A 25,518-nucleotide genomic window follows, 5' to 3' on the forward strand; every position below is an offset into this window, starting at 1 on the left:
GCTGCTTGACAGATAGGTCTCAGCAGAGGCAAACAACTCAGCACAGTGGTTCACTTCTTGTAACAACAGCAGGTCTCCTCTTGTATCAGGCATTGCAGTAGACAGGGTGGAGATGGAAGAATGGCCCAGCTAATGCTGAGTTTTCCTGGAGAATAAAGACCCACCAGGTATGCCTATACCAATTCTGTAGTATTTCCAGACTGCTATGAAAAACTGCCCACTCCTGTTCTGCAAGCTGAAAAAATGTAGCCCAGTCACCAAGACAGCAGTGCAGGAGTACCCCATGCCGTTCTCAAGAACATATTCAAGACAGATTCTGAGAGCATCCCAAAGCACATGCCAAGAGCAACCCTAGATTTTCTAGCAAGTGGCGTGTGCACAACAAAAGGAAGCATTTCTCTGTAGCACTGCATTCCTGTAATTGCTATGGTGGGGGTAGAAATGTATCTACTTGGTCACTAGGAGAGGTACAAGAGGCACAACTCCCCAGACATGGAGTGACAACTAACGTTTTAAACATTCCTCTTTTCCATTTAGATATGCACAAGAAACGTCCTTGACACCGCCTCACTCCATAGACACAGAAGACCAGTGACCTCATCTCTCCCAGATGCAGAGGGGAAGGGAGGAGGCAGCTGAATACAGTACATTGGAGCAAAGAAGTTAGGGGGAGATTGTATTAAGGCAGGGATGTCCACGTATTTGGCCCTGCAGGTCAGATTGAGACCACAGGAATCCTCAAGGACCAGATGATCCACCTCTGGCAGCAAGGCAGTGGCTTACTGGCATAGTTGCTGAGCTGCTGCACTGATGGGGCTTCAGAATCCAGAGGGCAAACATTGACACTTATCCCCCACTTTTCCTCTGCCACCAAGTTTAGTCACCAGTTACAACTAGAGACCCTGAATATGGTGGCAAGCATGTGGGGTGGTGGTGGAAATCATCAAGCTGCATCAGCATTCACCCCCTGGAATCTGGAGCCATGCCAACGCAATGACTAGCAGCAATGTCTACAAGTTCCACAAGCCTCCATGCTACCAGCTGAACAGCTCTTTATTAAAGACACAGGCTAAGAAGTGCATTTTAAAATCAGCTGTGGATTTTTATCTATACACATATTACACATTTAAACAAATCACACAATGGAGAAGGATTATAGGGAGGAAACAATTTTTACAGTCTACAAAACAGTCAAGGTACCAGTGAAAAATTATAATGTAAACATACTGGCAAAGTTTCTATGCACCTAGGCCTGATTTGTATGGGTACTAGACACTGGCCAACATTTTGAATTTTCAAAAGAAAAAATAATGAATTACCCCTCTTGAATCATACCTAAAGGAACACAGAACCTACATTAAAAGCAAGGTGTGTGCACGTGTGCGCACACACACAACTAATCCCAGTTGCCACATTGCTTGTTGCCATCCTCCTGTCCCGCATTAACCCTCATTCCTTTGTTTACTATTATTTTCATGCAAAGTTAGTTTTAGGCTGTAAATTTTTTTGGCCAGGGAGAAAGAAGACAGATCTTAAATTTGTAAAACTGGTAAAGACATTTTCGGTCACTGAGAAAATATTAACAATCAAGTCATCTGCTAACCAAATGCAAACTACAAAAAAATATAATATTTGGTCTGTTACATTTTTATATGTAGCAAAAACAGCATAAGTGACATCAGAGGCAGATTATGTTACATGGTGTTTACAAAAGCAGTAACCGTTGCCATTATGTTGCTGGAGAAGATTCAGAGTTTGACTTTAGTCCCATCCTCACTAGAGAAATGACTGTCAGTTCCATATTATGACATCAGTGGACAGACTGTTGTGTTTCAAGTAAATATTCCTCTGGTTTGTGCACAACACTTACCCTTAACCAATGGGATTCTGAGATTTTGGAGGTTATTCTTGTCCTTTGTATCATCATGCACTCCCTGAATAAAGAACTTGTGACTTGATGAGAAGTCTTAGAATACGAAAGATCTGTTCCTAGTATTTTTAAAGACATCATTAAACAGCAAGCTTCTATCAAACTCCAGAGACCGGTCCAGAACTTCAAAAATGCCCCTGTACTCTTCTGGGTACAAATGGCCTGTTAAAATGTTTTCTGGTATTTCTAACTGCTCTAAAACTTTATACCCATTGCCCAGGTTCCATGTGCTGAAACACAAAACAAAGTAAAAATCACAACGCGCAATTTCTTTCAGTTAGAAACAACAAAATATAAAACTCATGTTTGGGCTCACTTCATTCTTTCCCAGCTCCTAGGTGTCAATGACAAAAACTCCCCTGTGCAACACCAGTTGTCTTCTACGAATACTGAGACCAGAATCTCAGTGTTAAAAAACTGGCACATATTCCCTTCACAGGGAATTAACATCAGGCCTGAAGATACTGCAATACCAGGCCCACCCCAGGAAAACTACAGCAGCTCTAGCACCCTTCCTTTGGTGTCAAAAACACTACATTTGATTTTAGCCAAGAAGGCAAGGATAGGTTAATGTAGCCCATCTGAATAAAATACATGGTAGTGCCTATTAAGCAAAGTTCCTCCCCCCAACCGCTGACTCTTTTCAAGTCATAGTAAGCTACAACACTATACATTTTGACTTCCTTTTCACTCCCATACCTGAACTGCGTCTTTCTTACCCATTTTCAATCATTCCTGTTTCTTCACTCACCTTAAATGTCTGGCAGAAGTCAACAAACGGGGCCCCAAACAGTCCACCCACCCAGAATCCCTCTGTCATCCCCCTCTCAGCCTGCCACATACAATCACTGTGGCCCCGCCCTCCATGAGGTGAAACTGGATTAGCCTGCCCTATGATTCATCTGCATATAAGTTTTTGGAGCACCCCAGGACTTGTGACAAAAACAGCCACTTCCAGTCATGAGTGGGAGAGCTAATGAGCACTTGTATTTTTTGTGGAGGGTGTCTGGAGTACACAACATAGCTGAGCACTGCTGAATTGTGGGGTTACCATGGCTTGAAATACAGGTGACTCTGGACCCAGCCCAATGAACTACGTTGGACTTGGACTAATATCATGCAGTTTATACTACATTTAAGTAGGTAATTGCTGCTACAGTTGATCTTAGCCCACATGAGGCTGAGAAAACCAGAAGTGTGTTTATGGAGTACCTGTGCTAAAACTTGCAGGTTTCAAAAAAAGGTAATGTATCAGTCCTGAATGAATTAAGTGTATGTTGCTAAATGCAAATTGCTACAACCATGTTTACTTTCAAAGTTATTGTTTTCAGATTTGTTCCTCACTTCTATGTGTGATGGATGAGCAGGGTCTGACAGTAAGGATAGAGAGAAGGGGCTGCCAGGGGAAAAAAGTTAGGGGGAAGCACAGAGCAAAGCAGCTACCTGACTCCCAGAAATTATTCTCTCTGCTGTAGCAACAGGAAGGGGACAAATTCAAGGCAAACCTCAAATTCTGTACCCGGAAAATTATAACAAATAAGTAACTTTTCCATATATATAGAATCAAATTATTGGGGGGGAATGTCTTATAATCACAGTATATCCTTGCCAAACTTCAACTTTCCATCACTTTAACTGAGTACAGTTGTGCAAACAATGCTTGTAAACCAGGTTAGGAAAAAAAAAAGGCATCTTTTTCTATCCTGACCACTCTGAAGAACAGCTTATAGTTTTTTAATCACAGGCCCTGGTTCTCATGGGGGACTTCAATCATTCTGACATGTGCGGAGGGCAATACAGCAGTGTGCAAGCAATACACTGTTGTTGGTTGTAGCTGTGTTGGTCTAAGGACATAGGCAGACAAGGATCTTTGGGTAAACGTAATTTCTTTTATTAGATCAACTAAATAGTTGGAAAAATTGTTCTTTGCAAGCTTTTGGGCACAAACACCCTACCTTTAGCAGATTCTCTCCAATGCCTGAAGAAGGATATTTGTGCCTGAAAGTTTGCAAAGAACAATTTTTCCAGGCAATCCAGGAAGTTTTTGAGGAGTTCTGGGGACAGCTTCCTGGTACAAGTGCTGGAGCAGCCAACCAGGGGCTATGTTCTTCTTGACCCACTGCTCACAAACAGGGAAAAAATGGTGGTGAATGTACTAAAAGATGGCACCTTGGGCAGCAGTGACCACAAAATAATTGAGTTCAGGATCCTAAGGAAAGGAAGGATAGAGAGCAGCAGAGAAAGGACCCTGGACTTCAGAAATGCAGATTCTGACTCGCTCAGGGAACTCATGGGCAGGATCCCCTGGGAAGCCACTCTGAGAAGAGAAGTCCAGGAGAGCTAGCTTTACTTTCAAGAAGCCTTACTGAGAGTGCAGGAACAAACCATCCTGATGTGAAGAAAGACTAGGCAAGTATGGCAAAAGACCAGCTTGGCTTAGCAGGGAACTCTTCAGTGAACTAAATTACAATACAGGAGCTTGTGAGAAGAGGAAACTTGGATAAACAACTAGGGAGGAGTATAAGAGTATTGCTCGGGCATGCAGGGATGAAATCAGGAAGGCCAAAGCACAATTGGAGTTGCAGCTAGCAAGAGATGTGAAGGGTTTCTACAAGTATGTCAGTAACAAGAGGAAGATCAGGGAAAATGTGGGTCCCTTATTGAATGGGGGAGGCAACCTAGGTGTCAGAGGATGCAGAAAAGGCTGAAGTACTTAATGCCTTTTTCACCTTAGTCTTCATAGGCAGGATCACAATTTTGCACCTGGCAGCCCAGTTCAGGGGAGGAGGTGAGCAGTCAACAGTGGTGAAAAACAGGTTAGGAACTATTTAGAAAAGCTGGATATATACAAGTCCATGGGGCCAGACTAGATGCACCCAGGGGTGCTGAGGAAGTTGACTGATTTGACTGCAGAGCTGCTAGCCATCATCTTTGAAAACTCATGGTGATCAGGAGAGGTCCTAGATGATTGGAAAAGGGCAAACATAGTGCCCATAGTTAAGAAAGGGAAAAAGGAGGATCCAGGGAACTGCAGACTGGTCAGCCTCCACTCAGTCTCTGGAAAATCATGGAGCAGATCCTCAAGGAATCCATTTCTAAGCACTTGGAAAAGGTGAAAAGGAACAGTCAGCATGGATTCACCAAGGGCAAGTCATGCCTGACTAACTTGGCTCCTTTCTTTGATGAGATGACTGGCTCTGTGGATGTGGGGAGACCAGTGGAGGTGGATGTGATTTTAGCAAGGCTTTGGATACAGTCTCCCACTACAGCCTTACAGGCAATATAAGGAAGTATGGGCTGGATGAATGGACTGCAAGGTGGAGAGAAAACTGTCTGAAGCATTGGACTCAGAGGGTAGTAATCAACAGCTCGAGATCTACCTGACAACCAGTATCAAGTGGAGTGCCACAGGGGTCAGTCCTGGGGCTGGTTTTGTTCAACGACTTGGAAGATGCACCCTCAGCAAGTCTGCAGATGACACCAAGCTGGGGGGAGTAATAGATATGCTGGAAGGTAGGGCTAGGATTCAGAGTGACCTAGACAAATCGGAGGATTGGGCCAAAAGGAATCTCATAAGGTTCAACACGGCCAAGGGCAAAGCTCTGCCCTTAGGATGGAACAATCCCATGCACCAGTACAGGCTGCAAAAAAGGACCTAGAGGTTACAGTGGACAGTAAGCTAAATATGAGCCAGCAGTGTGCCCTTGTTGCCAAGAAGGCTAAAGGCATACTGGGCTGCATTGGGAGGAGTGCTGCCAGCAGGTCAAGGGAAGTGAATATTCCCCTCTATTTGGCAGTGACCACCTGCACACACCACTGGCAGCATCGACAGCATTTTTCACAGGGGTTGCACCGCCAAACTCAGGGGGTGCACGTGCACCTGTATGCATCCCCTACACATTACAACCTTTCTGAGCATTGGCAGACTCTCTAATTCTTGGAGGTTTTTAAGACTAGTTACAAAGCCTTGGCTAGGATGATCTAGTTGGGGACAGTCCTGGCTTGAGCAGGAGGTTGGACTAGATGACCTCCTGAGGTCCCTTCCAACTCTAATTTTCTATGATTCTATGAATACTAAATTGAACTCAGAGAGCAAAGAAATATTCCATTATAAATGCTTCAATATTTTCCCTGTTACTTGTTTGCTATAAAAAAAATAGTAAATCCAATTCTTCCTTATACTTACTTTATTATATCAATTAGTTTAGACTTCTGCTTAATAAGACACTGTTTTACCATCATGATAAAAGTTAATGAAGTAGCATCTGTCATAGCACCTGTAAATAAATTCCTTCGGGGAGTCATTCGTACTAAACATAAATGGTCATTTGTTATCTGCAAAAGGAAAGAAAGAATTAAGCTAGTAAAATCAAGGTCACTACGAAGCTTCAGTTGTCAATACAAGTATTGTTTTTCATTTATGTAGTGATTTCTGAAAGTAAAGCAACTCTAATTTAATAGAAAAAGTCTTGTCTGAAGGTGATGCTCACCTAGAAAGAGGTTGCAATAAACCCCCCCCCCCAAAAAACCAAAACAGTATTCACTAGAATAATTCACAAGCAAGGACCTCAAACTCATCTGGCCCACAGGGTGCAGGGCCAGCCTCGCATGCAGTGCATGTCCTGGGCTAGCTCCACATGCAGCATGTACCAAATGGAACATGTAGGTCAACTCTGAGGCCAACAGGCAACACCGGGGCCAGATCCAACCTGTGGGCCTAATCTTTGACACTTCTAACCTAAGGATACATGGAATTTTCCATCACTTAACATTTAAAAATACATGCTACATCTCAGATAGAAATTTAGGCTAGATGCATAAAGTATTAGACAATGTTATATGATCAGTGCTTCGCAGGATATCAGACTAATACAGGGCCAGTTCCTTGTGGTCTTATAGCAGTCTAACTCATTTAAGTTATCTGCCTGAATGTGGAAAACTAGAGTGTAACTTTTGCTAAAACTATCATGTAACCCAAGCATATAAAGTTTTTTTTTGTTAAATCAAAGATTTTTTTGCACTAGCAGCAATGCATATATATGATCCAATGGATCTTTTCAATATCTAGTTCGTAGACTTCCTGCATTTTCTCCCACCTAGGATAATGAAAAAAAAATTAGTTGTGTTCAGTTCCACTTTTATTTAGTCACAATTCTGCATTTGCCTTCTTATGTAGAGAACACATCGCATATGAGTTTTCAGTAAATCAAAGCAACATTTAAATAAAAACATTTCCAATGAAATGGGACTAGTAAATTTTCTTATTTAAACTTGTAAAACTTGCCTAAAAATATCAGACTTCTTTGCATCTAAACAAAAATCTCTAAAGAAAAAAAGTCAAAGAATTAATCTTACCTGGCTCCCTGGTCTTGGCAATCTCGGAGTTTTTGAATTAGTTAAAAATGAGGACCGAGGCTCCTGGGAAGAAGAAAAAGCTTAACAGTTAACATATCTTGACAAGACTTCATAATTTATTTTTAATAGAGGTAAACCAATGCATCGGTCCCATATTGTATCAGCACCAATATAAGGAAAATAGACATCATCGGCCATCAGCTTTTTTGGCTGATGTGGCTGATAATGTTGCAGATAAATGACCCGTGCACACGCGCAGCCGTAGCACAGCACAGAGGTGGCTAGGAGTGCAGCCGAGCAGCATCTCACTGGTAAGTCTGTTGTGAGGGAAGGGGCAGATCACAGCCCCCAGGGTGAAGGAGAGAGTGTGCCCCTGGAACTGTGCGCTGGGTGAGGGTGGGCTGCAGCTGCAGGCTGAGGCTGCACCAAGCTCTTCCTGGCAGAGGGGTTGGGCTGCGGCTGCACTCAGGGCAGGCAGTGACAGCACAGTGGGGGGGGGGGGGGGGGGGGCGGCTACAGCCACTTTAAAGTTCACTGTATTTCCTGCTCCCAGGGCTGCCGCTGCCCACCCCAGCACAGCCCAGCCCCACACTGGGAAGAACCTGGCACTGGCCCTACCTCTAGCCCACAGCGACAGCCTGCCCTTGTCCCACGCACACATCTAGAGGCACACACCCCCCATGCCCTCCTGAGGTGAGCAGCCGAGGGCCACAAGGGTAGCCTTGCCCCTTAACAGGTGCCTCCCCCCGGTCACCATCTTGAGACTGTAAGTCCTGACCCTAACCCCTGAACTTTGCCACTGGAAGTACTCCTTTTGGAAACAGGGTTTGAAATCTTGGAACTGGAAAAAAATCAATTTATATACTAAAAATCAAAGATCTACAATAACATATCTTAATTTTATTTTAAAAAAAAAAGTGTGTGATTTGTGCGTTTGCTTCTTGTATATAGAGGTGATTGCATAATAGCTTAAAATGAAGTCTTACTCCTATATATATTTGGGGGGAGGGGAGGGATGTGGGAGTATATGGGTTTTGTGGGGACTGTGGATGTGTGTGTGTGGGGGGTGTATGTGGGCTGTGGGGGACGGTGTGGGAGTGTGTATGGAATTTATGTGGGGATGAGGGGTGAGGGTAGGTAGGTATGGGGCTGTAGGTAGGTGTGTGTGTGGGGGGGGCTTGTAGGAGGTGTATTTGTGGGGATGTGTGGGTGGATATGGCATTTGTGAGGGGTCTATGGTGTGTGTGTGTGGTGAGGGTGGCTGGGAGTGGGTGTGGGGGGGGGTTGGGGTGTGCACGGGGGTGTGGGTGCATGTGCATGGGATATGTATGAGGCTCCCTTACAAAACATCCCCCCCCCCCCCTTCCCCATTGCACACAGCCCCTGCTGCCAGCAGCAGCAGGAGCTCCCTGGAGATGCATAATCCCTACAAGTCCCAGGACTGCACGTAGCTGGGCTGCCAGCTCCATTGCATGGGGCTCACATGCCCAAGCCCTGCCTCATGAAGCCAGCCTCATGATCGGCTGGGGCAGCAAGAAAGGGGCAGAGCTAGCCCAGCTCCACAGCGTGGAGCTCCCCGCCATTCCCCATGACCTGCGTGTAGCAGTGAGTGGGGCCAGGCCGCCGGCTCCATCACGAGGGGCTCTCCCCAGAGGTGTGCAGCTCAGGTGAAGAACCTGGGAACTGTGTGCAAGCCCCGTGAGATGGAGCCAGGAAGACCCCACGCCCCCACAAGCCTGGGCTCAGTGCTCCTGCCACCTCACCCTGGGCCCCTGCCGGCACCAGCACAGGCCCCCTGCCCCCGTGCAGCTCCCGCTTTGTTCTTGCCCGTCCACCACTGCTGTTACCACCACTCCTACCCCCTGCTGCCATCACTTCCCCCACCACCGCTGTGGCTTTTCCCCTGCTGCTTCCCTACCTTTCTGCCTGCCTGCCCCTCCATCCCTCCTCCCACTGCCACCACTCCCCCACCTGCGAGGCAAGGGTCAGGTGAGGGTGGGAGCACGATGTGCTGCTCCTGCATGAATGAGTGGGGCTTGGCCCCATGTAAGCACAGCAGGGGCAGCCCGGGGCCAGGCCAGATACAGTGAAGTGGTAGGCACCTGCCCAAGGGCTGAATAAAATTGCCTGGCAGGCTGGATCTGGTCCATGAGCCGTATTTTGCTCACCCCAATATAGTCTCTCAGCAGAAATCAAGTCTTGGTTACACCCAGGAAGAAGCCAGGACACTGTCATAGAAGCTGCATCTACAGCTGATTTCCAGACCAAAAAAAGATCCTAGTCTAAGTAAGTGAGGCCCATCTAATTATGTGATAAAGGGAAACACGCCAGATCAAACATTGGCCTCACCAAAAAAGAAGAGAATGTACTGGTTTTTAAGCTTAGACTATATCTGCTTCGTTCCCAGACCTGAGTAAGGGTATTTTATACCCGAAAGCTTGCCTGGTATCTCTCCTAATTATATAGCTGGTTCAGTTAAAAATATTACAAAACAAATTTTACTTCTCAGAGCAGTAAAAAGCAAGAGATAATATAGATAGCAAGCCTAAAAAATCTGGAGCAGTTGCTGAAGGTGAGAGTAAAATGTTCCGACACATCACGAAAGATTACCAGAAAAGGAACGGTGAGAGACAGAACACTGTCAAAAGGTGCTAAGGAGAGCACCATCATGCTAACTTTGGCAAAAAACTGAAATACTCATACTTAGATACCGTGACATCACACGTTACAGACAGATCTAAGGTAGTGGGAGCAGTATAGCCGTATTAGCCTGGCACTCCAACAGTACTAACATAGATATAACTTCTACTTAAGTCAGCTGATTTACAGTTCCATCAGGTATCTCTGTATAGCACTGCACTATGCAGTGCAGACATACCAATCAGGCAAAGCCTTGCTCATGCTGTTCAGGTACATCATGGTTCATTTACAATGTCCTCCTATTTATTCATTCTGGGTTTTTTCCTTCCTGCTACCTGTCATTCATTCTCCCTTGTATCTAGTATTGACTGTGGTAAATCATGAAAACATTACAGTCTAAAGAAAATGCTGACAGATCGTTAACTATGAGGCACATTCCTATAAAAGCATTTTCAATACAGAAAACAAACAAGCAGTCGTTTCAGAAGGCTGTGTACTATAAAAAGCATTTACATCAGAAAGTTAACACAGAAAACTCACCATGTGCAGGAGCTGAATTTCACATCCTGTTTGCCAAAGTACACTTAATGCTTGATACCTCCTCATTTGTTCTCCAGGTTTTGCAGTTAATACCTGGAAGAATGACAAGAATACACAAGACTAGTTCTATACCTATTTATTCCAAAATCCTTATAAAGGCAATTGGAAAAGGTTCAACTCAAATGTCATAGTTAATTGTAAGAGCCCAAGGTCAATTCTCTGTCTGAAGGTGTATTTGGTGTTCTACAAGTTGCACCACCCACTATTTTAAGCGTCTGTCCTAGAAAACAATACGAGAAAGTCTTGGTGGGTGTGTCTACAAGTGAGCTTTAATGTGCAGTAGCCTATTCTACTTTGCATTAAAACATCACAGAAAAAGCTGGTCCTGACGATCACCAGAGTACTGAGGGAATTAGCAGAGGTCATTGCGGGACCCCGGCATGGCTTTACGAGCACTCGTGGTGCTCTGGTGTGGTGCCAGAGGACTGGAAAAGGGCCAATGTGGTTCCCATTTTCAAAAAAGGGAGGAAGGAGGAAACTATAGGCCAGTTAGTCTTACCTCGATCCTGGGTAAGCTTTTTGAGAGAACTATCCTGGTGCATGTCCACGACGGGCCGGCAGAGAAGATTATGCTTAGGGGCAACCAACACAGGTTCCTTAGAGGCAGGTCCTGTCAGACCAACCTGGTGGCCTTCTATGACCAGGTTACAAAATCTTTAGATGTAGGGGTAGCAGTGGACATAGTCTTTCTGGACTTTAGGAAGGCCTTTGACACTGTCTCTCACCCAATTCTCATTAAAAAACTAGGGAGTCCTCAAACTTGTATTGTTGTTTACAAAAAAATTGTGCTGACACAGATCAAGTTATTTCATATAGAAGCTGGAGAAATTATTTTTGCCCCTCTTGTTACAAAAATATGCCGAAGAAAAACTGTAAAGCAACACAATGACAAACTGTTTTAATTTTCTGAGAAGCATCCAGTTCTCTTCACTGCCAATAAAATCTCTTGTACATACCTTGTACTCTTTCTCACTCATAATCATGTTCAGTTCTACTCTTCCACAATGGTATATTGAGCGGCACTCATATAAGGCATATATAAGCTTCCACAGCAAATTCCTTTCCTTTCCTTGTGGGATGATTCCAAAAATTTTTACAGGTACATCTGTTTTGATAATGTGCAAAAATATCTTTAAAAATTGAATACATGTACTTGCACAACCTCAACACACTACTAAGCAAGCTATAAGCACCACAAACTGAATCTATTTAAAGAGTATGGCTACTGTTCCCCACTCAAGGATGGTTTAGCATATGGCCCAAAGGCATCTAGTTGGTGACTCCTTAAATCCTTATAGAAGAGTAGACAAGGTTCCTTGGGTGAATCTGATATCTTTTATTAAACCAACCCAAATAGTTGGAGAGTAGTTATTAAGCAAGCTTTCGGGTTCAAAAACGTTTCATCAGGCTAAGGAAGTTTCAGCAGTTGGTGTGAAGAGTAAACACTTGAGATGATATCTCTCAACAACCACTATTTTAGCTCTTACTAAATACCAAGAAACTTGAAATGACATTGATTATTATATCCAGGACGTATAATTTTCTTGAGCCTCATCTATATACAAGGGAGAGTCTCAGCATAACCTACTCCATGTCAACCAAATTAAGTAAGGCCCCAAGGTATGGACCAAATTGCTCACATGGGTCTGGATTAGGCATGGTCAATGTTGGTGGATTTATGTTAGTGTTTACCTGCTGTCCAAGGAACTGCTGAGATGTCCAATTTTTTAAAAAGTTCCACAGAGTCCATAATAGGTGGTGTGGACCACCCATGGTATCCTGGGTCCAACTTGAAGAAGTTGCAATAAACCACTTCTAATTGTCCATCTAGGTTGTTCTCTAGGGACTGAAAGCAACAGTGTAATCAGATTCTGAGTTTTTCATTTTCATCTCAACCAATTCATACACCTAACCACTTACTGAATCACTTAGAATGAAGTGATTCTCTGAGTACTGGTCAAAAATAAGATGCATCTTAATAAATACTACTCTCCTATTTAAATGTTGCATATAGGCCATCTGTCTCTGTACATCTGCCTTGCATCACATTTGATGCATCGGAAACTTCTCAATCAGATCTTTACAATGTGTTCTCCAGACAGTAACTCTTCCGTAAGGTTTCAAAAGTCACATTTAACTCAAAGAACTCTAATGATAAATTAATTGTCTTAACACTTAAGAACTCTTAATTGTTCTTAACACTCTTGTGAAGAACTTCAACTACCAATTGCTTTACTCTTGCATCTCTCTACAGCAAGGGTAAGCCTAAGCGCATAGTAGTAGCAGCCTCCACAGCAGAGAGTGCTGTGGAGGGGAAAGGACAGCAGGGCATAGCTCCATGCCAAGCATCCCTTATGCCAAACTGGACCTTGGCAGGCTAAATCAGACCTGCCTCGGGGCTGGATTAGGCCTGTGGGCCACAGGTTGCCAAGCCCTGACCTACAGACTTCTTAAAGTGAATTTTAGCCCCATTGTTACACAAGCATCTGTTTAAAGACTGATCTGTTTAAAGCCACAAATGTGAAATCTTACACAGACAAGAGACAACGACCGTCTATACCACAGAAAGAGTAAACAACATGAAAAAAAATCCCCCAGTCTTTCATTTATACCAGTGATTCTCAACCTGGGTACTGTGCTATTCTTATATGAGTGCTGTGGCATGGCACACAACATCAGCACCTAGGCATGATTCACAAGATAAACCCAGTGATTCCAAATAGGAATCCATACCAGCAAAAATATTTCAATCTGTTTTTGAGCTTTTTGCAACAGAAGAATTTCTCTATTATTTTTCTGTAGTTAAAAAATAAATGAAAGAGCTAACATTTTCTGAGGAATGCCTCAAATCTGACAAGGTTGAGAACCACCAATTTATACTTACTGGAGAGGCTACAAGAAACATTAACAGATGTTAAAAGGGTGGGGGGCAGGAAATCAAGCAGATGTGTGAGGTTATGTTAAATTCATATTTCTCTACTTGACTACAAACTTCTGAGATACAATCTCAAACCAGAAACCAGACCCATACCTGCAAACCTGGAAGAAAACTCATGTCACTTTCTAGAGCTATCACCCTGGTGCCTGCATTAAGCAATGTCCGGGTCAAGATTCCAGGACCTAGGGAAAAAACAATATTTAATGCTTTTCTTTAATGTAGGCTTCTAAAAGGACACAAGTGGCATAAATGCGCACACCCCCCCAATAAGGTAGAAACTTTTTATACCGGGGTGTCAAAGATCTGACTCAGGGAGCTGTTTCACCCAGGGGTTGGGTATACTGTTATGGAGCCTTGCTGAGGAAGGGTGGATGAGGTGAAAGCAACAGCTGAATTAATCCCCACACAACTGCTGTTTGCCCCATAATTCTGTGAAGACTTGTGTGCATGTGTGCGTGTGCGCACACACACACACGCACACACACACTTAACTTCAACTGAAATACATGTGAGCAATGTTAAGTATGCAAGTGTGCTTTTTGTAGGATACTTCTCTCTCTCTCAAATCTGGTGTTATCTTGAGTTATTCTTCAATATTCTCTTCAAGCTCTACCAGCCCGAGTGGATTTTTCAATCCAGATCTACATGCTTTCTGTTGTAGGGCTGAGCAACTTTGGAACAGGAGTGAAGACTGTATGGTTACAGTGTAAGCAAGAAGACAAATTAAAGTGAGTCTACATTCACTAGAAATGTAACAAAACAAAAGTTTTGAAATTAATGGTGTCAATCAATCAGTCAAAAAACTTCTAAAACTGAAATATTGCAATATATAACAAAAATGACAACAAACATGCCTTCTCCAAAATCCACCTTATACGGATGGTTAGGAATCCCCAAAACAGCCTTTTCTCTTATTTATAACAACAGGGATCATTCCTCCCCTCTTCTCACACTGAACATCTTGTTGAGTTAATAGTGTCATTTTCCCCACAGTTTAATGCTCTGTACTGAATTTGATTTAGGATCTTTAGAAAAGTCAAAATGTGGAAATTTTGCAATAATAACCTTCCAAAAATCCTACCCATCAAACTGTCTTTTCTTCTGTCAATTATCTGACTGCTACCCATGGGAATTTCTCTCTTCTCCAGTTTCACAGCCCTCCACAATGTTTTTAGTCATGGCCGTGCTTGCTTCTTCCTTCAGACCTGAAGGAGAATGCTTTGTATAGGTCTGTGCAGTTGGCCCAAGAAAAGATAACGCCTACAAAAATCCTGAGCCAATGACTGGTAATTCAGTGACTGCAGGCCTACAGCTTGGGACATATAGACCTGTTTTCACTAGCCACAACAAAGGGCTGATCCACAATACTAAACCAGGAAGAAAGATAACAAACTACCTTGGCTACAGAGAGCTGTAGAGCCCCACTGGCATGCTATCCCACCTGCCACGACAGATTCTGCCCGAGTGCCCTGCAGCTCAAACAAACTGAGCAAACAAACAAGGAAACCCTGTGTGAGAATTAGTACCACGGTGAAGGACTGGCGAGCAAGGATCTCCCAGCAAAACTGCAAGAATCATAGAATCCTGGAGCAACAGGGCTGTGAGGAACCTCCAGGGGCAGGATCATCTCTGTCCAAACCATCCCCTACATTATATAATCTAAACTCTATGTAAGACAACTGTCAACCCTGACACAACACAGACCTAACACCCACACCTGCCACAGGTAAAGTAGGGGAACCACGGCAGCCAACATCCTGCTTCTATGAAATGCTGTTAATGTACACTAAAGAGACCCCAAGGTAGACGGCCAGGCCCCTTACTACAGAGGAAAGCAACCCCCCCCCCAGTCCATACCAATCTGACCATGGCTTAAATTCCTTCCTGGCCCCAAAGACGGCAATTGTCTGACACGACGCGGAAAGGCAAGACCTACTCTAGCCAGGCGCCTCCGGCTTCGCTCCCAACAGGAGAGCTGCCACAGCCCCAGCTAAGTCCCCAATAAGTCTGCAGATTCCCTAAAGACTCAGCTGTCATCCTGCGGGAGCAAGTGCTGACAAAGTCTGACAACTTCATCAGGAGCAGCGCACACGTTGCCTTCCCAGCCCAAGCTGCAAAGCCCTGGCTGGGAGATGCGCTGTCCCGACTGTTGGCCCACACGCACCAAGCGAGGCTGGCGCTCCTGGGGGACCTTTCGTTGGTCCCCCATCCTCCCAATCCTGAGGCGACTCAGTGCCTCGGCCCCCTCCCCCAGGAGAGGCTCACCGGGCTCGAACTCCAGCACCACAGGCCCGGGCCGCCCTGCCGCGCCGCCCATCAGGCATCCCGCCAGGGCGCCGGCCAGAGCCGGGCAGGAGATGAACGAGCGCCGCCCCCGGGCCGCGCCAGTCCCCGCCACCAGCCCCGCCACCTCGGCCTTCGGCGGCAGCTGCAGCTCCTGCCGCAGCCCCCGGCGCGGAGCCCGGCACCCGCCCAGCACGGCCCGGCACCCCGCAGCTGGGGGCCTTAGGTGGGACAGCGTTGCCAGCATCGCCCACACGTGGGTCACCTTCCTGACGAGGCCCCCGCGCACCGCGCCTGCGCGGCCAGTGCGGGCTCCGCTTCTGCTTCTGCTTCCGCTTCCGCCGGTGGAAGAGCGGCGCTCTAGCGCGCTCTCTCTATGGTACCTCGGATCCTCTCGCCTGCACGGCTGTTCTATGGTGCTTGCCGTGAGCCGCCGGGAGCTGGCAGCACTAAAGCGCGTCGCGGAGGCTGGAGAGGGCCCCCCCTCCGCCGGGCTGGAGCCACTGAGGTGAGGGATGGAGCCGTGGTTGCGGGCGCTCGCGGTGGGGGAAGGGGTCGGCGGCTGTCGCCGGCGCAACTGGCTCCCAACGCGGCGGGTGCGGGTCGCGAGCAACCGGGGTTTTAGCGCGCGGGGCCCGGCCCGGCTCAGCTCGTGTCCCAGCGCCAGGGGCAGCGCGGCTCCGCCTGTGCCCCGCGCGCTGCTCTGCCGCCTCCGCTGTTTGCTCCCTGCCCTATGGGCCTGACCTCCTGCTCCGCTGTTTGCTCCCTGCCCTCCTTTACCCCCCCTCACTGTCTGCTGCTTTGCTTTTTACTCCCAACCCTGTGCTCCCCGCCCGCTCTGCTACTTCTCTTGCTGCTCCCCACCCGATCTGGTGCTCTGCTTTCTGCCCCTCTCTCCACCGATCTATCTGCTGCTCTGCTTTCTGCTCTCTTTCCTGCGGTCATTTATCAATATGCTGCTCTGCTTTCTGCTTCTCTGCTACCTGTCCCCTCCCGAGTCCGCCACACTCACACGTGTGGTGTCTGTGCGGCAGGTTGGTCCCCCTGACTGATTCTGCAACTGCATCTGTGCCTTGGGGGAGCTCAAAGGAGGGCTCCATATAGGGGTCTGCCCACTTGCAAAATCAGGGCTGAGTCTGGTCTCCTCATTGCCTGAAGCAGTGACTGAATGACTAGTAAACCCCTTGTGATCATGTTCTGTGTAAACAAACCAACAAACAAAAAACAGAATCTAATAAATTACCGATGCAAAATTATTCTTTGCAGATCAAGATCTCCAGTGCCCTAAAGAAAGAGCTTTGTAAACATGTATTGTAGTGTTGCAAGAGGCAAGGTTTCTTAGGGTGATACCTTTTATTGGACCGACTGTATAGGTAGGATTGAGTTAGACAAGCTCTCAAATGTAAGACCGTCTTCATCAGGTCTGATGAAAAATGTTTTACATTCAAGAGCTTGTCTATCTCAACCCAAACTATACTGTTGGTTCAATAGAAGAGATCACTCTAAGAAATCCTTGCGTCCACATTTCCGTACCATCATGCCTGCAACACCACCATAACATTGCAGTGCTGGAAAAGATGCTTTGGGTCTTTGATACCTGGATTTGTAGTGCTAAAATGGTTAAATGGCACCATAGGAACAGGATGTGTTAGAGTATGAGGAATCAGGAAGATGATCCTCCAAAACACAGATGCATTTTTCAAACATAGTAATACAGGAAATATGAGTTAATCACCCATATGCAGTCTCAATGAAAGGTTAAGGTCCTAGGGCTCATGGTCCTGTCACCAGCATGCTATAGGGTGTTAGGCAAGTGATTTAATCTCTCTGTGCTTCAGCTTGTTTACCTGGAAAAACAGGAAATAAAATATACCTGGTTCTTTACTACAAAGCAAGGACATAGAATGAGTCTCCTGGGTTATTACATCCAGCCCCTGATGATCATTATCCAAAGAGTGCAAAAAATGTTCCCTATCTTGCTCACCACAGCCACAGAACACCTTATGAAAACAAAATCAAACCCACTTTGCAGGAGGTGGCCACAGGTAAAACACAGGGAATAAAAGAGCACCAAGAATGAGTGCCCTGCCTCTTCAGCTTGATCTTTTGGTGAGAACTAAATAAATATAAAGCATTATTATTAAGTTTCAGTTTTTTCTAATATCTAGTTTTATCCAGAACCAAGCAGTGTTTATGAGGCCATGCCCTTTGCTAAATTTTGTGAGAGAGAGCAAGAGAGAAAGTAGAATCAAATTTAGCAAAGGGTTTGGTGCATGCAGCAGTCCTTCATATCACCTATTCATTTACATACTCTGCTCTTCCAGACTGTCAACTTAGTCTTCACTGTATCTTAGGGAGTAAAATTTGTTCAGCTGGGCACTGAGTGAGACCTCAGTCTATTTTTAAATGAATCTTTTGTCATCTTAATTGACTAATTAGTGAGAGAAAGAGAGAGAAAGCAGGGATAGTTTAATAATTGAATGATCATAAAGAGCCTTATTTTTTTAAAGCATGGGTGTCAAACATGTGGGCTACTGGAGAGCACCAGAAGTTGGGCCCTTTGGCCCTGTTGGGCACTGCCATTGCAGACAAGTTCCTCCCATGTTCCTCCCACCCTTGCTGGACCCTGCCCCCATTACACCCTGGCCTCACGGTCCAACCACCCCTGGACCCTGCACCCCCACTCCTGTTGCACTCTGTGCTCTGGCTGCCCCCAGATACTGCATGGAACCCAAAACTAGCAGACCCCACATGGCTGCTGCTACCATAGCGGCTAATGCAGCATCCCTCATACCCTGGGTAGGATCCAGCCTTCAAGAGGTCCCATGGCCCGGATTCAGCCTGGGGCCCCAGACAAGTTTTACACCCTGGTCCTAGTGGAGGTGTTTCCTAGATCTTCAATATAGTATTAGTTGCAAAGTTTCCTTAGAAACTATGGCTCTAGACACTGGCAATGCACAGGGGGTGCACGCGGGTGCATGTGCACCCACTGAGATTGGCGGTGCATCCCCTGAGAGCACTGTCGGTGGCGCCTGTGGGCGGTCACCACTTGCCACCCCACGCCACCACCATGCCCGCCTGCGGGAGCTTCCTGCTCACTGCCGCTGCCACCTGTGGGCAGTTGCCATGCTGCCCCAGCCGCCAGGAGCACGTGTCGTTCATAGCTCTCACATTAGAGAGACAGATACTGCATAATTTTGTATTCTGTGTGTTTTCAAATGATGCTGAAGTATTTTGCAGACTCTGCTTGCTACATGGAACGTTGAATATTATAAGTAGTTCCACTGAAAGTTCTGGTAGTCGGGGACTTGGTGGTGGCGTGGGGTGGCAAGTGGTGACCGCCCACAGGCGCCACTGACAGTGCTTCTCTCAGGGGGTGCACCGCCAATCTCAGTGGGTGCACATGCACCCGCGTGCACCCCCTGTGCATTGCCGGTGTCTAGAGCCACAGCTTAGCATGACAAGTGGACTGTAGTTCCACTGAAAGTTCTGGTAGTCGGGGACTTGTCATGCATGTTGGTATCAAACCCTAACTTTCTCCTAATGACCTTTGTAGACAAGATACTATAGCTTTTTTCATTTGAGTTTAATTTCAGTATAGCCCTTTCCTTCACTGTGTGTTGGGGTTACCTGTATGGTAAATTGTGCTCCCCTTCCAAGAGGGGAATTCTGTTGTTCTGTTCTCTTTTCACAATACCAACAGAGCTTATTTTTTAAACAGTAACTCTTTTAGCTTTCTCCTTTCTGACGTTTATAAAAGAGCAGCATTGGTTTTATGATAAGAGTTCTGCTATAAATTTTGGGAGCTTTGTAATAACTAATAATGCTGCTGCTGAAGGAAAATCATTTTTTCCCTTATGGTGAGAGGTTTACAGCACAGGTATTGCTGCCAGGCAACCTAACTGTAAGTAGGTACCCTGTTACTCAGGCTGGGAAATCAAAGGCAGCCAGACAGTATCACACCCTTTTGTGCCGTTGGCCATAGAGCCTGTTATACCTTAACCTTGTTAGTTAGGCTCTCACAGACCTTTGGCCCCAATTCTAATATTATGAACATAGATACTAAATAGAAATAATAAATAGATGTATGACTTAACCTTATTGGCATGATATTCCAATTGTATCTTTTTTTAAATAATCAGTGTATTTACTGGATTTTGTTTCAGGATGAGAGCTTGTCAGGTGTCATCTACCTGCTACATTTTCCATGGCTAAAAACTGTCTTTCTCTTCCTACAATATCTCTGAAAAACTATTGAAACCCTAGGAAAATGGTAAGTTCCTTAATTTTTCTTTTTACAAAATTAGATAAAGTACAGTTTATGTTAAATAACCAAATTGTGGTTATTGTAAAGTTGATTGTGCAACACTTCATAATACTTTATTGTGAAGACTTTTACCTCTACCAGGTAAAAATGTCTGGTGGTAGTCAGTTTCTTGCTTAATCCTGGCATACTCAGCAGAAGTGCTTGTTTTTGGTTGTTTGAAATTTGAGGTTTAATTTGATAACTAAAGTTTATAAAAGCTTAGCATGACAAGTTACTTATGGTTTATTTTTCAAACAAGATTGGAATCTCTCCAATCATTTTTAGATAGTTATTTTTAGAATTTTTTTCTTCTGCAAGTGTCAAATTAATTTGTTCCTAAATTTTATTTAGCTCTCTCTTGAAATAATTTAAGATAATTTAAAAGTATTTCAGTATTACATGTTAGGTATATTGTACTGCGTGTTGGATTTGGGCAGTGCCAAAATTGCAGTAGAGCCAAAATTGTATCAGAATGTCACATCTCCAGAACATGTATTTTGACTTCAGTCCTCCCAACACTCTTACACAAGTTTAACTTTACACACAAACTCAGTGGGACTTCTCAAATGTACACAGGTAAGTATGTGCGTCCATTTTTGGTTTTATAACCACTGCTAAATTTAAATCTTTCATTCATATCTGTCAGAGCTTATTACATCTCCAAATTACATTAAACATTAGTGCAGTTTGTTAATTTTTCTCCATAATATAGTTAGATTTTAAAAAGCAATGCATTTATTTGAAGCCTGATACTGCATAGGACAATGTTTGACCTTATTTAACGAGAGAAATTGAGAACAATACTGAAGTTCTGAGAATGAGCTACATTAGTGGTACCCAACATTTCTGGGCTGTGAGCCAGATGAATTATGCGGGGTCAACCTGTGAAGTGATCCAGCATGTAGCACAAGTCCCACATGTGCCAGATTGGGCCTGCTGCCCCTGCCCCAGCCCCGTGTGCACTGGGCCAAAAGTTAAGCACCACTGTGCTATACGAATGTCTTGATGCAGCATATTCATTTCTCAGAGAAAAAGCCTCAGGACATCTTGAGGCAGCAGTAACTGGTTTGCTTTGCCCAGCATTCCATTGGGAGATGTCAGAAGTTCAGCATTTCTGTTTTACAGGGCATTGTTCACAGGCATTGTTATAATAGTTGGCAAAGTGTAGCTTGAAGCAATAAATAATTGCCCTATAGATTTTACGTGGGTTTGTCACCTCAGAGCTTAGAAGTACACAGCTGGTCCAATAAAAGATCTCTTTCTAAGAAATCCTTATCTCTCTCAGAATCACCAGAAAGAGTTGTTTTTTGAAGATAAAAAATAATTGGTTACACAGACAAAAGAAAACAAAATGGAAATGATCTTTAACAATGTTAACTTTCAGTGTTTTGTTCCATCCATAATCTGGGAGCCAGCGAGTTTTCTAAATTGTTGTTTCTATATGGTATTTGCTCACAATATGAAAAATGTCCATCCTCCTGATGTTAGCTCTTGCTCTGATTAAGGTTTATAGACTGAAGCAATTCTAAATTATTGCCTCTTTTCACAAGCTGTTAACAGTGCAAAACTGCTTGAAGCTTAGCCCTTTTGTTTATAACATGACCAAACTCCAGTGACTGCAGAAGCAAGTCTTGAAAACCCACCTCTCCCATGTGACAATGTAGAAGGCTTCTAAGCTGGCACATTTCCTCTTGCTTTATCATTTTTGTCTTTAAATCAGTAAAAACAGCTTAGGTCAGTCTAGCTTATCAGCAGGGATCCTTTTTTTTCTGATTAAAAATTGCAAATTCTCTGATTAAAAACCCAAAATCTGTGATAAAAATTAAAGGTCCCCCACAGCGCTGCAGGTGCCCCACACTTCCCCCCCCCCCACAGCCTCAGTAGACCTCTTGATGCCCCTCACAAACCCCCCACAGACATGCAGACACAGAGGCACACACAGACACTGACACCCACCCCAGCAGGTAAGTGTGTGTGGGGGAAAGGGGTGGGGCAGGGCAGGGGAAGGGGAAGGTGCTGAGCGGGTAGATCAAGAAGAGGTGGAGCGTGCCCCTGTGCCCACTCCCAGGAGCAGGGGCATGGGGTGAGGGCAGGGGTGCCACTCTGCGGTCCACACACGTGCTGGCCAGCCTGACAGGGGGTTTTCACACAGAGGACACCACTATAACTCTGCCACTGCACCCTGCGCTACCATCCCACAGGCACCTGCATGGCTTTGTGGGCAAGTGGTGCAGGGCGCGGCAGCGGCAATGTAGTGGCAACCACTGTGTGTGGGCTGCATATGTGCTGCCCGGCCCCGGGGTGGAAAGAAGGGCTTGCATTTGCACCACTGCTTATGCCCCACGACCGGCTGCACAGCTCTGCGGTGGTGTGGGGTGACGGTGGCTATGTGCTGGTAGGGAGGAGCTTTGCAGGCAAGCACTGCCACTGCAGAGCCATGCCCTTCGCCCCTGGATCCTAGAGGTAAGTAGGGCTTAGGGGCTGTGGGACAGGGCTGGGGAAGGTGGCTGGGGGCTTCATAGTTTCATAGTAGTTGTGGGTCAGAAGGGACCTGAATAGATCATCTAGTCTAACCCCCCACCACTGGTTGGAGCACATGCTGGGATCACATGACCCCAGACAGGTGTTCATCCAACCTCTTTTTGAATTTACCCAAGGCAGGAGCGAGGACCACTTCCCTACCAAGTTGGTTCCAGATCCTAGCTACCCTGACAGTGAAATAGTGCCTCCTAATCTCTAACCTGAACCTATTCTCTAGCAGTTTCTGGCCATTGTTCCTCGTCACACCAGGTGCTGCTGGGGAGAATAGGACTCTTCCTATTTGCTGCTGATCACCCCTAACGAGTTTGTAGGCAGCCACCAAATCCCCCCTCAGCCTCCGCTTGCTGAGGCTGAACAGGTTCAGGTCCCTCAGCCTCTCCTCATAGGGCCTGCCCTTTTGCCCTCGAACCAAGTGGGTGGCCCTCCTCTGAACCCTCTCAAGGCAGGCCACATGTTTCTTAAAGTGCGGTGCCCAGAACTTGACGCAGTACTCCAGTTGAGGCCAGACCAGTGTCGCGTAGAGGGGGAGTATTACCTCTCCGGACCGGCTTGAGATGCATCTTTGGATGCACGACAAGGTGTGGTTGGCTTTGCTGGCTGTGGCCTGGCATTGGCGGCTCATGTTCATCTTGGAGTGCATAATGACTCCAAGATCCCTTTCCGCCTCTGAGCTCACAAGGGGGGAGCTCCCCAGCTTTTATGTATGCTGTGGATTTCTTCTCCCCCAGTGCAGCACCCTACATTTATCTATGTTGAACTGCATCCTGTTACCATCCACCCACTTCTGTAGTCTGTCTAAGTCTAATTGCAGCCTCTCTCTCCCTTTGAGTGTTCCTACTTCTCCCCACATCTTGATGTCATCGGCAAACTTGGACAGCATGTTTTCCACCCCCTCGTCCAAGTCGCTGATGAAGGTGTTGAACAGTGTCAGCCCCAGGACTGAGCCCTGGGGGACCCCACTGTTCACAGCACACCAGGTCAAGTATGACCCGTCCACCACCACTCTCTGGGTATGCCCCATCAGCCAATTTTTGATCCATCCAACTGTGTAGGCATCAGTGCCACAGTCATTCAAATGAATCCATGTTGATTTCCCCTGAGCGTGATCTCCCCTGCTGGCCCCTCACAGATATGCTCCTTAATGATTTTTTTCAAGGATTTTCCCCAAGACTGATGTGAGGCTTATGGGCCTATAGTTTCCTGGGTCCTCCTTCCTCCCTTTCTTATAGATGGGGACCACATTAGCTAGTTTCCAATCTCCAGGCACCTGGCCCATGGACCACGATTGCTCGTACAGCCGGGCTAGGGGCACAGCAATGACCCCTGCCAGCTCCCTCAACACCCGTGGGTGGAGGGCATCAGGGCCCACAGATCTGAAAACATCCAGCCCTTCCAGAAGATCCCTAAGTACTTCTGCGCAGACCTGAGGCCTGGCAGTGGTATCCTCAAGATTGCCCCAACCTGTGGTAGATTGCCCCTGTCCTGTTCCCTGTCCAAGAAAACTGAGGGAGCGGGGAGTGCTGCCAGCCCTAGTTGGCACACCACAGCCAGGTGCAGGGCCAGGGGGTGAGGGCAGGGGTGCCCTTTTGTGGGGGACCTTGCGGGCAAGCAATGCGGGGTGCGCATGCTGCCCAGCCAGCTGCCCAGGGCAGGGGGAGGCTCGCATGTGGCTGGCTGCACAGCTCCGTGGCCAGCTCTGCAGCAGCGGCGAGGGATGGGAGTAGGAGGGCTTGCACGTGGTGGCTGCTGACGCTTACCTGTGGGGCCATGCCAACGGAGATGGCCACTGTGTACAAAACCTCCCCACACCACCGCAGAGCCATGCCCAGAGCTGTGCGGCCGGCTGCAGGCCTCCCCGGGCAGGCGGCACACACGCCCTGCATCACTTGCCCGCAAAGCCCCCCACAGAGGGGCACCCCTGCCTTCACGCCCCGGCCCTGCACCTGGCTGCAGTGTGCCACCTAGTGTCAGCAGCACCCCCCGCTCCCTCAGCCCCCAGCCACCTTCCCTAGTCTTGCCCCACAGCCCCCAAGCCCCACTTACCTCTAGGATCCAGGGGTGAAGGGTAAGTCTGAGCCCGAGTCCAGCCTTGGCTGACTTCGATGCTCAGGCCCTTCCCTTCCACCTCTCCGTCTCCCTCTGGGTAGGGCTGGGGATTTCCTGCCCTTTCTGCAATCACTCTTGCAGGCTTGTTCCAGCCTGCAAGAGCTCTTTGTAGAAGCAGAGAATCTGCGGATTTCTCCGCTAAAGAGGGAAATCCGTGTTTTCTCAGATAAATTTCTCAGACGGAATTCATGGTTTTCTCCATGGGAAACGGAAAACCCATATCCCTGCTTATCAGTAAGGAGTGCTCACATGCTAATTGTGACTAGAAACTGCCACATTATTTGCTCTTTGAGGCTGTAGCAGGCTACAGATCTCGGGTTACAGCCCAGCTGCAGGCAGTCAGAAAGCGATTGCAGGCCTGCCCAGGAAGACTGGGCCTGCTGAGGAGGATAACTGGCTGGCCCAAAGAAAGATAAAAGCCCCCAGGGAAGAGAACTAAGGAAGGCTGTGTATGTAGAGACTACAGTATTGAGCCAGGATATTCTCTTGGGGCTGGGAAAGACCACAGGTTGTGAGAGAACCCTTTATTATTTACGTATTTGTTTGGTTGCTGATTGATGGTTTATACTGTATCCTGCAGGGCAAGTTTGCCCAGGGAAATAAAGACTGCATTATATGAACTGACAATCAGCTACAGAGGCCTTTTCAAAGCACTGGATTCATGCTGGATGTGTGTCATTAATGTGAACTCACATGAAGTAAAGTAGTATCAGGGGTACTTCACATCTGCTATTTTACTGTACACCATAGGGTTTGCCCCCTGTTCAGACCATGCTTTGGAAGCAGCAGCTTTGGACTTCTAGTCCCCAAAGTAGGTCA

The 25,518-nt window shown here is 46.4% G+C and overlaps 2 protein-coding genes across 2 annotated transcripts in view; one reads left to right on the forward strand and one right to left on the reverse strand.

Moving 5' to 3' along the window:
• Positions 1-1,077: 1,077 nt before the first annotated feature.
• TFB2M (transcription factor B2, mitochondrial) lies at positions 1,078-16,116 on the reverse strand. The gene is made up of 8 exons (XM_006263141.4): positions 16,012-16,116; positions 13,557-13,645; positions 12,218-12,371; positions 11,482-11,630; positions 10,466-10,558; positions 7,286-7,348; positions 6,117-6,265; positions 1,078-2,160 (listed from the first exon to the last, which is right to left on the reverse strand). The coding sequence occupies exons 2-8, from the start codon at positions 13,578-13,580 to the stop codon at positions 1,968-1,970; spliced, it is 825 nt and encodes a 274-aa protein (XP_006263203.1). The 5' UTR covers positions 13,581-13,645; positions 16,012-16,116; the 3' UTR covers positions 1,078-1,967.
• A 2-nt stretch (positions 16,117-16,118) lies between these two features.
• Positions 16,119-25,518, forward strand: part of CNST (consortin, connexin sorting protein) — a 102,748-nt gene continuing 93,348 nt past the window's right edge. The window contains exons 1-2 of the mRNA XM_006263145.4: positions 16,119-16,254; positions 19,913-20,019. The gene's annotated coding sequence lies outside the window, so the exon portion shown is untranslated. The remainder of the gene's footprint in view (positions 16,255-19,912; positions 20,020-25,518) is intronic.

This window comes from Alligator mississippiensis, chromosome 1 (genome assembly GCF_030867095.1).
Source record: "Alligator mississippiensis isolate rAllMis1 chromosome 1, rAllMis1, whole genome shotgun sequence".
Classification (NCBI taxonomy): domain Eukaryota; kingdom Metazoa; phylum Chordata; order Crocodylia; family Alligatoridae; genus Alligator; species Alligator mississippiensis.

Coding starts and splice junctions, on each gene's coding strand:
- TFB2M (XM_006263141.4), bottom strand. CDS start 13,580: ATGAGTTTTCTTCCAGGTTTGCAG. Junction 12,372..13,556: donor GTTTTCTTCCAGGTTTGCAG/GTATGGGTCTGG, acceptor TGTTGCTTTCAG/TCCCTAGAGAACAACCTAGA. Junction 6,266..7,285: donor TGCCAAGACCAGGGAGCCAG/GTAAGATTAATT, acceptor TTCCTTTTGCAG/ATAACAAATGACCATTTATG.